General features: G+C 39.9%; 1 protein-coding gene across 1 annotated transcript in view; it reads left to right on the forward strand.

Moving 5' to 3' along the window:
- Window positions 1–3,335: 3,335 nt before the first annotated feature.
- The window catches only part of clcn1b (chloride channel, voltage-sensitive 1b), a 58,244-nt gene continuing 48,112 nt past the window's right edge, over window positions 3,336–13,467 (forward strand). Inside the window, 2 exon segments of the mRNA XM_034218919.1 lie at window positions 3,336–3,473; window positions 10,872–11,082. Coding sequence (XP_034074810.1) covers window positions 3,336–3,473; window positions 10,872–11,082 — 349 coding nt within the window.

The raw sequence follows: 13,467 nt of genomic DNA on the forward strand, positions 1-13,467 counted from the left end.
CTGACTTTTATATTTGATCCAATTGGTAGATAGGCTGTATTTACACCATAAAGGTGCACATCTGATATAAAGGGACACCTAGTGGTTAAAGCAGGTTATTGAATTTCATTATTTTTATTATTAGATATTAATAGGATCCCTATAAAGTATATTCATTATTCGTTATTCTCTACTAATAGTTAATTAAAGACTGTATATAATGACTATTTTGCACATCCCTTTCAAGATTTCAAGATTTTCTAAGGTTTATTGACATATCATATAGGCCCACACAACTATGGTGTAGTTATGCATTGAATTAAAAACTTGGGTCGCAGGTTCCTCAATAGTGCATTACAAGACATCTATCAATATTTGTGCATACCTCCAGCAATGTTAACTATGTTGAAGCACTTATTTTAACTGATATTATATAATGTATTATACTCTTATAAGATGTATGTAGATATTTCATCTCCGGCCTTGTCAGGTATTGAACAATCAATAAATAAAGAACACAGAATTGTTAAATATAAAACACAGAATTTGTGTGATACTAAATGATTTACAAATAAACACCACTGCATACAACTGTTACACATGCTGATGTAACGCAAATGTTCCAACTTGGGATCAATAAAGTATATCTTATCTTAAGCTGATCGATGGCTACTGCCATATTTGCAAAATGTGCCTCTGAACCTTGACAATTGCATATTTCAGGCTTATCAATTAATGTAATGTAATGTTATCAATTAACAACAGGGGTCACAAACATAAGACCAGCTGTTAAATAAAGCTCTTCTGACCTTAGCTGGCATGTGTGTATATATATTAATGCTGCCCATTATGGGCACAAGCAATTTTCCCCCATTTATTAATTATATGTTTTCAATTTGAGTGTTTCCTATCCCCTAAACCTCCAGGGATGTACACAGTTCAATACTGGCAACTTCTTATTATGGGAAATACGAAAACGTCTTTTAAAACTACAACTCCCAGTAGAGACGTGCCATAGATAGAGAACATGTTGCGAAACAGAATAGCCAGCATGTGTAGTTCTGGGGACGCGGTGGACCTGTTCAAATCCAGTTTTGGACAGTCTGCCGTGGTTCCATCCCTTTTCAAGTGCTGTTCGAGGCTCGGTAACCCTCGGAGCACACTCTCCAATCACAGAGCTTGAGGACTATCACGGGGTTTGTCAAACAGAGCACATGGTGTAGTCCAAACGATAGCTGGGGATTCTGGGTAGTGTAGTGTCTTCTGCTATCCTTTACTCCGAAAACATATTTGTTTCTCCGAATCGAAGGGGAAGAATACAAAAGCATTGCACACAATTTAAACCAATCAATGTTGTGTAATTAACAAGGATAATCTGGTGTTTTTTAGTCGGTGAGTAGTGCAGATATCACTGTAAAATCAATCGACAGGAAGGGGAATACTTACTTCCGGGTGTACAATTCTCCGTTATCCAATGAGAATGGACGCTCACATTGCCTTTAAGGGCAGCCGACACAAACGAATGCCGTGCTTCCATGAGCGTCATTACCAGTAGAAATACATTGCTTTTAAAATCGTGCTGTGCAACACGAATCAATAGATTAAAAATCGTGTTGGTGAACACGAAATGCCATGAGACTGGGTTGCATTATGAGACTGTTCTGAGCCCATAAAGAAGTGGCAGATTTTTTCCGGTTGTGTATTTTCAAATTCTAGCGCACTCGAGTTGGTTTCTCCAACATTACCTACCACACCTTTAAGTAACATTTTGAATGCAGGACTTTTACTGTAACAGAGTATTCCTACACTCTGGTACTTCTACTTTTACTTAAGTACGAAATCTGAGTACTTCTCCCACCTCTGTTCAGATATATAAAAGCTACTGACAATATGATTGTTAAATTGTAAAACTATGGTGATAGTGGAGAGCAAGATATTTCATTTCACGTCAGGTCCTCTACTGCAGCGGTTCCCTGTTGCAAACCCCCCCCCCTTGTGTGTGTGTGTGTGTGTGTGTGTGTGTGTGTGTGTGTGTGTGTGTGTGTGTGTGTGTGTGTGTGTGTGTGTGTGTGTGTGTGTGTGTGTGTGTGTGTGTGTGTGTGTGTGTGTGTGTGTGTGTGTGTGTGTGTGTGTGTGTGTGTGTGTGTGTGTGTGTGTGTGTGTGTGTGTTGTGTGTGTGTGTGTGTGTGTGGGAGGGCGGGGCGGGGCGGGGCGCAACTTCCAACCGGACTCATTTGGGGGGGCTATTGGGAAAAAATGTTGGGAACCACTGCTCTACTGTCTGCTCTTGGACAGAAATGGACGGTAAAAAGTCAAAGTGCTCCATTTCCAGAATAATATAATAAATTGCATGCATTTCAGGTTATCATTTACAAATATACTGCCGTCTAATCTTGGGAATTCTACAAAGAGATACAAAAAAGTGTATTCAGCCTAAAATGTACGTGAGAGGCAATCTTCTGCTTACTAACTCACTGCAGTTGACAAATAAATATACTTATAATATTTGCATCTGAATTAAGTAGAAGTATAAAGCAGAAAATATCAAATTCTCAAGTAGAGAACAAGGACCTCTAAATGTTAAAGTACAGCACGTGTGTTTGACGTTAATTGGGAATTCAAAAGCACAACACCTCAAAAGAATATCATTATATAGACATTTGAGAGGCTGACACTTAAAGCATCCCATTCCTAATGTGCACACGTACACTAAGTCATAATGTCCACTCTAAGTTGAGCTGTGTGAGTGTGTGTGTGTGTGTGTGTGACGTGTGTGTGTGTGTGTGTGTGTGTGTGTGTGTGTGTGTGTGTGTGTGTGTGTGTGTGTGTGTGTGTGTGTGTGCATTTGACGTGTGTGTGTGTGTGTGTGCGAGTGTGTGTGAGTGGGCGTGTGTGAGCTTCTTAAGCATGCTAAGTTTGTTTCTGTCTGTGTCTATGAGAGTGCTAAATTAATGTTTCTATGTGTAGTGTGTGTGTGCGTACGTGTGTGTGTGTGTGTGTGTGTGTGTGTGTGTGTGTGTGTGTGTGTGTGTGTGTGTGTGTGTGTGTGTGTGTGTGTGTGTGTGTGCGTGTGCGTGTGCGTGTATGTATGTGTGTGTGTGGTGAGGCCTTACAACAATACTGCCCTGTCCCGCAGCACAAGGTTAATGATAATGATGTGATACACGAACAGTGCATCAGTATCCGTTGTTGAGGAGTTTTAAAAGACAGTATAGTTTGTATATTTCAGAATGTTGACATCTCTCACGGTTGTCGGCTAAGGGAGGTCAAATGTTTCAGTTTCATGTGAGCAGAGCACAGATCTGTCCCTGTTTCTTTTGACGGCGTCCGGTGCCAGATCGTGTTTGATGAAGGTGATGGATGGGTGCTCTGGTGTTAATGTGTACTGCAGTGGAGGTGGAGGAGGTGGAGGAAGAGGAGGTGGAGGAGGAAGTGTCTGTAATGTAGGACAGGAGCAGATCCACATCATGATGAAGACAAGTGACGAAGAGCAGGTAAAGAGCTGCTGACCAAAGGCTTCAGAAGCTGGAGGGGATTTTACTCTCTGCTGTTAGTGATCTTCTCCTTTCATCACAGGTTACTTTAATGGATCACATTTGAATTGATTTCTCCTTTCCGGTGAGAGCTTCAATGGGATGTTTGTGCCTCTCATCTTTAGATATATGATGGGAAGATCAAACACTTTGTTTAACAGCATTATTTCTTTCTATAAAATCCACTCAGAAAGGATTTGATCTTATTTCTGTGGAACAACAAAACTTATTTTCAGGAGACGCATTTTATGTCTGTGAATGCATACTCAAAGTCTGTTGAAAACTGCATCCTGTTTTTCTTATAATTTTCAACTGATTTGGTCTTCAGTATTTTTGGCAATATTCAGATGTGTTAAAGTAGCTCAGATTTGAATCATGAGCAGATGAGAGCTTGATAACATACTTCATTTGAATGGATCAAGTGTTATACATTTCATAGTATAGTAATTATTGTAAGATGTTTAAACACTTCTATTTTCCTATGTGCCGTAAAAAATTGCAAGATATCTTTATGTTTAAGTGAAGAAGGCCTCGAGCTGCCAAAGGAAAAACTGCTATTGTTTGAAGCCAAATAATGAAATGGTGTTTTAGAGCTTGGGTTAGGTTTCGGATGGATAGGAAACAATTATTGAAATGTGGGACAAAGTGGAGGTAAACAGCATTTCGAACAGAGATAGGAAAAGCAAATGCGTTCAGAAGTCAAAACGTAGGGTTGAATAGAAATGTACTACGGGCCACCTGCTGTGTGGTGAATTAATTATAAACCTCTATATCTGTCCCTTTGTCATGTGGTTGTAGTGACTCGCGTATTAAAACAAAACAATAAGACATAATGGAGTCAAGATGAAGAGTAGAAAGAGAGAACAGGGAGCTGGAAAGGGAGGAAAAATACTTACTCACTAAATGTGCCGGACTCAGCTCTTGTTTTTGAATTAAAATGTCTCACAGCTTGAGATTGAAGGTAAATAACAAGATGTCATAACCTGACGCGCCACATGGTGATCCCTAAAAACTGGATTTCCTTCCTTATTTTCCATCACCATGTCTTGCTCTTTGAAGCAAACCCCACTGCTGTGGCTTCAAACCAGGTCTTTGCATAATGCCTAAGGAGAAAATGATTTGCATATTTTCAAGGTATTGCTGGTGTGTAGCCTCATGTCATAGTCTGTTAGTGTTGTTGTTCTGAAAACAGTTTGTGGTTGGTAATGTTTTAGTCAGGATTAAAATAACTTGCCTGATGATTTTGGGACATCAAATGTTTCCAGAGCCTTTCACAGTGTAACTACGGGCCACCTGCTGTGTGGTGAATTAATTATAAACCTCTATATCTGTCCCTTTGTCATGTGGTTGTAGTGACTCGTGTATTATAGTGAACTGGTTGTGTAAAGCAGAAACCCTTTATCTGTCCCGCTGCGGTGAAATATACCTTGTTACAAAAAGGGGACAGTGCAGATACAAATAAGATTAGTAGAGAAACATATTAGGACATGCTTAGCAAATTTTCAGCTTCATAAATGTACTTAGTGTCTCTACAGGGAGATGTCTCCATGCTTTAATGTTCAAAAGTTATTTATTTCTCTCATACTGCCTGTGCTGCAGCACCTCTTTCACCCTCTGTCTGAAACCAGAGCCCAGTCTGCTCTGATTGGTTAGCTGGTCAGCTCTGTTGTGATTGGTCAACCGCTTAGAGATGTCCCGCCCCTTAGCCTATCACGTACAGTGTGTTGGAGCGCTAGCCAATAGAAGCGCAAGTGTTACATCGTGATATCACTTTGTTATGGAGGTAAACAGAGGAGTCCAATGGAGGCGTTTCAGGCGGTGTGTGGGAGAAAATCTGTGCAGAAAATCTCCCTAAAAGACGGATAGCACTTGCTTTTATGTGTCTTATTATAATCTTGTAAGTATTTCCAGGTCAAACACCAGTGTAGATCGGTGTTGCAGCTTTTATTTCTGTATCAGTGGAAGTATTAACGTGCAGATTCTGCCTCCGGTCGCTGGGCCTCATGTTGGGTCAGCTCTGCTTTCCTGTGTGAACATGAGACAGAAATGTTGGCAGCTCTTCCTATGATTTAGCTTCATGCTATACCGTGAGCCGGGGATCTATAGGTTTCAGTTGCACGTCATACCAGCCAGTGTTGCTACTCAGATCTTTCACCTAAATAAAAGTAAAAATACTACGGGCTTAAAATACTCCATTACATTTAAAAGTCTTGATGTAAGAAGTGAAAGTCTTCATTCTGCACAATGGCCCATTTCAGAGTAATATAATATATACATAGAACAAGTACAGAAGTATTATCAGCTAAAGAACGACAGTAAAAATACTTGCTATGCAGAATGGATCATAGCATTATATTATTACGGTTAATATATGTCTGTTTTGTAGCCAAATTAATATACTAGTAATACTATGAAAATGACAGTACTGCATTATACAACTTATGTGTTTTTATGTGTACAAAGTAACTAAGTGTAGTGGAGTAAAAAGAACCATATTCGGCTCTGAAATGTAGTGGAGTATTAAGTTGCATAACATGGAAATACTTAAAGTAAAGTACAAATATGTCCAAAAAGTACTTGAGTAAATGTACTTAGTTACTTCCTTCCACTGATAGCTGCTCCTGGATCTGCAGTATTTTACGGCCCCTATGGTTTTAACGAGCGCTGTGCAAACTGATCGCCTTGGATTATCATGTGTCGTGTTTTCTATACGTGTGTGTGTGTGTGTGTGTGTGTGTGTGTGTGTGTGTGTGTGTGTGTGTGTGTGTGTGTGTGTGTGTGTGTGTGTGTGTGTGTGTGTGTGTGTGTGTGTGTGTGTGTGTGTGTGTGTGTGTGTGTGTGTGTGTGTGTGTGTGTGTGTGTGTGTGTGTGTGTGTTGAAAGAGCGCTCAGTCGGAAGGGGAAGATGTGGAATGTCCCCTCTTCCAGGATCTCCTCCTCTGGCTCCTCTCCAGCCTCCTCTCGGGGAGGGGGTTTTTCCGATCTCTATGCCCGTTTCGTCTATTCCTGTCCGCCAGGGTATTCAGGTTGGTGTGTATCCCTTACACACACGCCGCACATTCCCCATCGCTTTCTCGTTATCTCAAGACTCTTCGCACAGGGTCTGGTTTTATCCTTCTCTCAGGTGTCAGTTTTCTTGTCTTCTGTCTAGATTTCCTTCCCTGGAACTTTCGGCCCAAGACACGTGTGAGTTCTCAGTGATATTGGTGTCATATTGATTGTCATCGTTCCCCTTTGGTTCAGTCTTTGCACTGGATCTGGTTTTATCCTTCCCCGAGTCTCAGTTAGTCTTCACACTACCCTTCTTTTCTATCTAGTTCTACCTCCCTGCAACCCCAACGACAGTGTTATTTCTTAACGATTTGTGTATCACACTCAGTGTCAGTGTTTCCATTTGGTTCAATCTCTTTCACATTATCTAATTAAGCAATAGCTCACGACAGGCCGGTCTGTGCTCATTATATCACAGCTCAGGCGCGTGGTTCACTAGATCTTGTTTATACTTGACTAGATCTCGTTTACTGTATCTCAATAACACTTACCCTCATTTCCAAAGTATATGTCTCTCTCTTCTTCTTCTCTTCTTTCTTGTTTTACTTCCCTCCAACGACCAAATCAATCAAGGATTTCTTGATGCTTTTTGTCACCGTTTCCTTTTGGTTTCAGCTCTTTCTTATTATTTCAAGACTCTTTGCACTGGATCTAGTTGTATCCTTCCCCTTAGTCTCACTAGTAAGATATATCCCTCCTTCTCTTCAAGCTGTCTCTCTCCTTTATCTTGTTTTACTTCCCTGCAGCCCTGAGTAGGCCCAAGAAACGTGTGATTTATTGGTGATGTTTGTGTCATATTGATTGTCAGTTATCTCAAGACTCGTTTTATCCTTTCCCCTAAGGCTGAGTTGTCAGAGATATTTTTCATGCTTGTCTTCCTTTTCTGAAACCCTGAGGCGGCCCAAGAACTGTGTGATTTCTCCGTTTTTTGTCATTGACTGTCAGTGTGTTTCTCTTTGGTTACATCTATTTTTTGTTATCTCAAGGCTCTTTGCAATTGGATTTAGGTTTATCCTTCCTAGTCTCAGTTAGAAGACGTGTTTCTCCCTTTTCTTCTTCTCTTGCATGTTGTTTAAAGGGGACCTATCATGCAAAATGCACTTTGTGATGTCTTTTCTACATATACATGTGTCCCCGGTGTGTCAGGGAACTCACGCAGCATCAGAAAATAAAACCCTCTCTCTTTTCCTCCGTACCCAAATCTCTAAAAACGGGGCTACAACGGAGCTGATCCAGATTTGCGTCCGATATGACGTAATATCTGAAATGTGGACCCACGGCCCAATCAGAAAGTTGCTATCAGAAACAATGCCCGACTGTTTTGGACGTAATATGGTCGGTGTTTACATTAGCATCGCTAACACTCAGAGCTAACCTGTACTGGAGAGCATGTGTGTGAAGAAGCAGGAAGTAAAAAGGAACTCACCTTGTGGTATAACCGGAAAGAGAGAAAGCCTTTGAGCTCCAGACTGTTTCAGAGAGAATCCTTGATAATCCATGATATGGCGTTTCATCACGGCAGCATTTAGTTTAGACAGTAGCTGCCGGGTCCCGCATGAACTCAGCCCCTAACTTTTTTATTATACATTTTTTATTTTTTTAAAGCTTTATACATAAAATCAGCACTTTTGAAACAGGAAGTGAAACAGAGGGATATGAGGCACGGCTAGAATGGGTGATCTGTTTGGTATTTGGAGCAAAACACTTCATAGATATGTTTTTTATATATTTGTATATATCTGAGACCTATGCTATTACCTAAAGATAGCATGATAGGTGACCGTTAAGTTCCTATACAATCTGAGTATGTATGATTTCTTGCAGATGTTGTGTTATATTGATCGCCACTGTTTCCCTTTGGTTTCATCTCTTTCCTGTTTATCTCAAGACTCTTTGCGCTGGATATTTGTATCTTACACAAAGACTCAGTTCTCAGCTCGTATTCTCTTCTGTCTGGTCTTCGTTCCCAGCAACCCTATAGACACAAGACATTTGTAAATTCTTAGTGATTTTGGGGTAATACTGATTGTAAATGTTTTCCTTTAGTTCTATCTAAAGACTCTTCGCAAGTAGATCTGGTCTGATCTTTTATATGTCTTCCTTTTCTTCTTCTCTTCTATCTTACATCTTGTTTTCCCTCTCTCCCGTAAAGCAACAAGAAACATGTCATTTCTTGTTGTATCATATTGATCAGAATCAGAAATCCTTTAAGCTCCTGTCACACTGTCCCGAAATTGACACCAGATGGACACACGAATATGGAATTGTGAATTTCGCACAAAGATGGCCTCGAACTTGGTCAACAGCCGAAGCAACAGCCGAAGCAAGTACGATGCCTACAGAAGGCCACGCGATGGCACCCGAACAACACACGAAAATCTGGTCGTAGACTTTACTGATGATTTAGAATGTATAAAGACTCAACGTAAGAGCTTGTGCCTCTTCGGGGGGATGCTAACATTTAAACATACACTTTATTCTTTACTTTCTCTGTCTTTATATGTAGAAGATATGACTTATCTCCGTCATGTTGTTTCCATAGCAACAACGACTTCCTGTCAACAGTGTAAACTCGCCTTCAAAACAAAAGCATCTAAATAAAACAGGGAGTTAGCCTAAATTACATTTAAGACATACAACGGCAACGAAAGTAACAAACACAATGTAATATCATTTTCAGTTTCACAGAACACAAACAGGGTTATTTACATAATATGTTTACATGATTTTGTTGTGCAATAAATGCAATCTTGATGTCATCATACTATAATACGATGGCTACACAAAGGCATTGTGAGGGCTTCACGTAGTCCTGTTGCCTTCCTAAGACAATCGGGCAGCTTCTTGTTTCCTTCGTATTGTCTTCGTGAGGCGAAAAATGCCCGATGGCACTGATGATCACACGAAGATGACACGATTTGACAAGATGCCCTCACGCTGGCCTTACGAAGGGCAAAGTGGACACACGAATTCAACAGGAAAATGAACCTTCGCAAGGTCCTTCGGCCATTTTTTGGCATGCCAAAGATGTTGCCACCGCTCACGAAGTTGCTGCCGGAGCCTGAGAAACTCCACCGGCGGTCATACGATGGCTTAAGATGCCCTCTCGAATGGCCCGATGTTGTTACGATCAGAGCCGAATTTGAACATTTCCTTTATCGTGTGTCCATCTGGTGTCAATTTCAGGACAGTGTGACGCAGGCTTTAAGCACCCCACGTTGTTACAGAAAAGAGGAGAGTGAACTGCAGATAAAGACAAATAAAAGGGTATACTCACATACGGCAATATAGGGTCTCATAGATTGTTCGTTTTTACCTGTGGTGACATCTCTTTCTTGCTATGGATGTAGTTTGATCCTTTTCTCAAGTCTCAGTTTTCAAAGTATTTCTCCTTCTCTTCTTGCTCTTCTATTGAATTTAGTTTTTCTTGGACCTATACTTTCTCAGAGGTATTTCTCAAGTATTGATTCCTAAGCTCTTTCTTCCTTAGAAGTTGTTTTCTTTGCATTATTCAAGGTCTCCACATTTTCTGCAAATACATTCTCCAAATGACAAAAGAAAACAGTCAGAGGTATCTTCACTTCTCTTCTATCTTGCATCTTTTATTTATTGTCTGCAGGGCGAGAGGAACAAGATTGATTTCAGTCATATTGATTGTCAGTGTTTCACTTTGGTCACATCTCTTGTTTTCTGCAGACTTTTGGAGTTGTTTTCCTTCCCCTAAGTCCCCGGTAGTTCTCCTTGTCTTCTATCTTGTTTTATTTCCTTCTAAACTTTATAAGACTCAAGAAATGTGTACTTTCTTGTTGCTTTTTATGTCATATTGATTAGTATGCAATCCTAAAAAGGCCAAAGAACCTTGTGATTTCTTGTTGATTTTAGTCTCATATTGATTATCGATGGTGTTTCCCTTTGGTCTCTTTCTCGTTAAGACTCTTTGAGCTTGGTCTAGTTTTATAATTTCCCAAGTTTCAGTTTTTCTCAAGTATTGATAAAGATATTGAAGTGACTGTTATTTTTGTATATTGATTGTTGTGCTTTTATTTAAGGTCTTAATGTGTGCATGTATAAATGTGTCTTTATAGGATATACATATTTGCACACATTTTTATATATATTTGTATTTTTGTATTCGGGATTGTGGGAAACGGTATTTCGATCTCTCTGTCTGTACACAAACTGGAAGATTGACAATAAAGTTGACTTTGACCATAGACTGTATATATAAAGACTTTGACTAAGGCTCATGTAAAGTGAGATTTGCGTTGCTTTTTGAGTCATCCTCCATGTCTTTCCCTCTGGTTTCCAGCTGTACGGCGAGTACAGGGAGCAGCTGGGGAACTTCGCCCGACGGGAGGCAGCCCGGTTGCTGACAGAGAGACAATGCAAGAGGCAGGCGGGGGGGAACAGCTCGGGCCGCAGAGGGCTGGGCCGGCGGCACCACCCCCCCACATCCCTGGAGTCACATCCCAGCCACGTGTCCTCCACCGAGAAGCCTCGGCCATACTCCAAATGCCAAGGTGAGCAGCAGCAGTCATCCCCAAAAAACACATTAATGCCGTTAATGTATTGTGATTTTAAAAAGGTGTCTATTATCATCCGGCCGGGGACAACAGCTGGACATTAGCAATGTTGGCTAAAGCTGCCCCATTTACTGTTTTTGTGACAGTTGATCAATGGGGACTGTCCACGACACTATAAACAAATAAACTAAACTAAACATTCAAAGGCTTTTTACCTAATTTACATTCAGTGTTGGAGAAACTGATTCTGAAGAACTAGAGCAAACACAACGGGGAGGACAACACTTCAGCAACGCAGAAAATAAATGTAGGCTATAACCGCTAATGTTGATGGCTGGCTTGAATTATTTTGAGTTGCGGTAGTATGGGCATAGATATGTCTCATAATTATTTGTGTGAACATAAAAATAATTTGTGTGTAAATATGTGATTTGTAAATGTAAAACAACATCCACAAATGCATTTAAAAGATTTGCAAACTCACAAATACATTTGCAAGTGTAAAACGGATCTGCAAATATGCTAAATATGTTCACAAATTAAAAAAAAGATCTGTGAATATCTCTTTAACATTTACACCTTTCGATCAGGCATTTGTGAATCCATTTTGTATTTGTGGACCAAAAATGCGCTTGCGGATCTCAAATCTCTGTTCACGGATCTCAAATCTCTGTTCGCGGATCTCTTTTTACACACACGGAATTTAGAGACATATTTTCCGCCGGTCTCGGCTAAAATCTACTCGTGTCACTCGGTTATTTTCGGAAACCACGTGATGGCCTGCTGATGGCGACATTTCCGCATGATTTCAAAGTAAGAGCATGATGGTTTGTTTAATGCTCTGTTTTTGTATTATAATGAACAGTGGAACGTTAGATGCATTCTTCATCACCATCATCATCATCATCATCATGTTATAGTGATACAGTTAGTTTGTGTTATTGGTTCAATATAGCATATATCGAGCACTTTCGTTGATGTTGAAGTGCAGGCTATACGCCACTTTCGGGTCCTGGGGGAGCAGCTGGCAGCGAAGCAGCCCAGATAAAACTCTTTCTTCATTGTTTATTCAGTCAAGCGGGTCGAATTTACAAAGCACTTCACATCTTATTAATCGGCCTAATTTTACCTTACCAGTGCAGTAATAAAGTAATCTGTAGAAAAGCACCGTATTTAGGTCAGGGTTATGGTGATGAAGAATACATCTAACGTTCCGCTGTTCATTATAATACAAAAACAGAGCATTAAACAAACCATCATGCTCTTACTTTGAAATCATGCGGAAATGTCGCCATCAGCAGGCCATCACGTGGTTTCCGAAAATAACCGAGTGACACGAGTAGATTTTAGCCGAGACCGGCGGAAAATATGTCTCTCAATTCCGTGTGTGTAAAAAGACGATCCACGAACAGAGATTTGAGATCCGTGAACAGAGATTTGAGATCCGCAAGCGCATTTTTGGTCCACAAATACAAAATGGATTCACAAATGCCTGATCGAAAGGTGTAAATGTTAAAGAGATATTCACAGATCTTTTTTTATTTGTGAACATATTTAGCGTATTTGCAGATCCGTTTTACACTTGCAAATGTATTTGTGAGTTTGTAAATCTTTCAAATGCATTTGTGGATGTTGTTTTAAATTTACAAATCACATATTTACACACGAATTATTTTTATGTTCACACAAATAATTATGAGACATATCTATGCCCATACGGTAGCCTTGCGCTTACATGCCACAACTATATAGCACAAAGACGAATGTATATCACACTAAAAGCTCGCCAAACATGATTGCAAAGCTCACAACAAGGATCGTTTGAGCCTTTTAATGAAAGCAAACTGTTTTCTGTCGCTGATTACGTCGCCCACTAAGTTCACTAACGTTAGTCGATAACAACACCTGAGCTCTGTTAAGTGCCCCGATAAACATTCCTGTTTGTCATCTTGCACTATACTTATAGTTATCGCCGCAATAAACCGTATTTCATTTGGTCTTAATTTATATTATTTAATTTCATATTCTGTTTTTGTACATATCATATTCTATTTACATGTATGTAGACTTCTTGCACCATTTTGTATTTGTATTTTATTATATATGTTGCATTGTTGGAGGAGCTCAGGTCAGAAGAATGTCTACACTGTAGCTACGTATGACAATAAAACCTTTGAATCTTGAAGGAGTCATCCCCAAAAACACATTCAAACCATTTACCATTTAAAAGATACCTACACTGTTGGAGGAATCAGATCCTTGACTTCAGTAAAAGAAGAAATGCTATAATCTTAAAACACTTCATTACAGATAAAAGACCATGCAGGATCCAAAATGTTAATTAAGTAAAAGAAGAAAAAGTATTTGCATGAAAGGGTACGG

The sequence above is a fragment of the Gymnodraco acuticeps genome, unplaced genomic scaffold, assembly GCF_902827175.1.
Source record: "Gymnodraco acuticeps unplaced genomic scaffold, fGymAcu1.1, whole genome shotgun sequence".
NCBI classification, from domain to species: Eukaryota; Metazoa; Chordata; class Actinopteri; order Perciformes; family Bathydraconidae; genus Gymnodraco; species Gymnodraco acuticeps.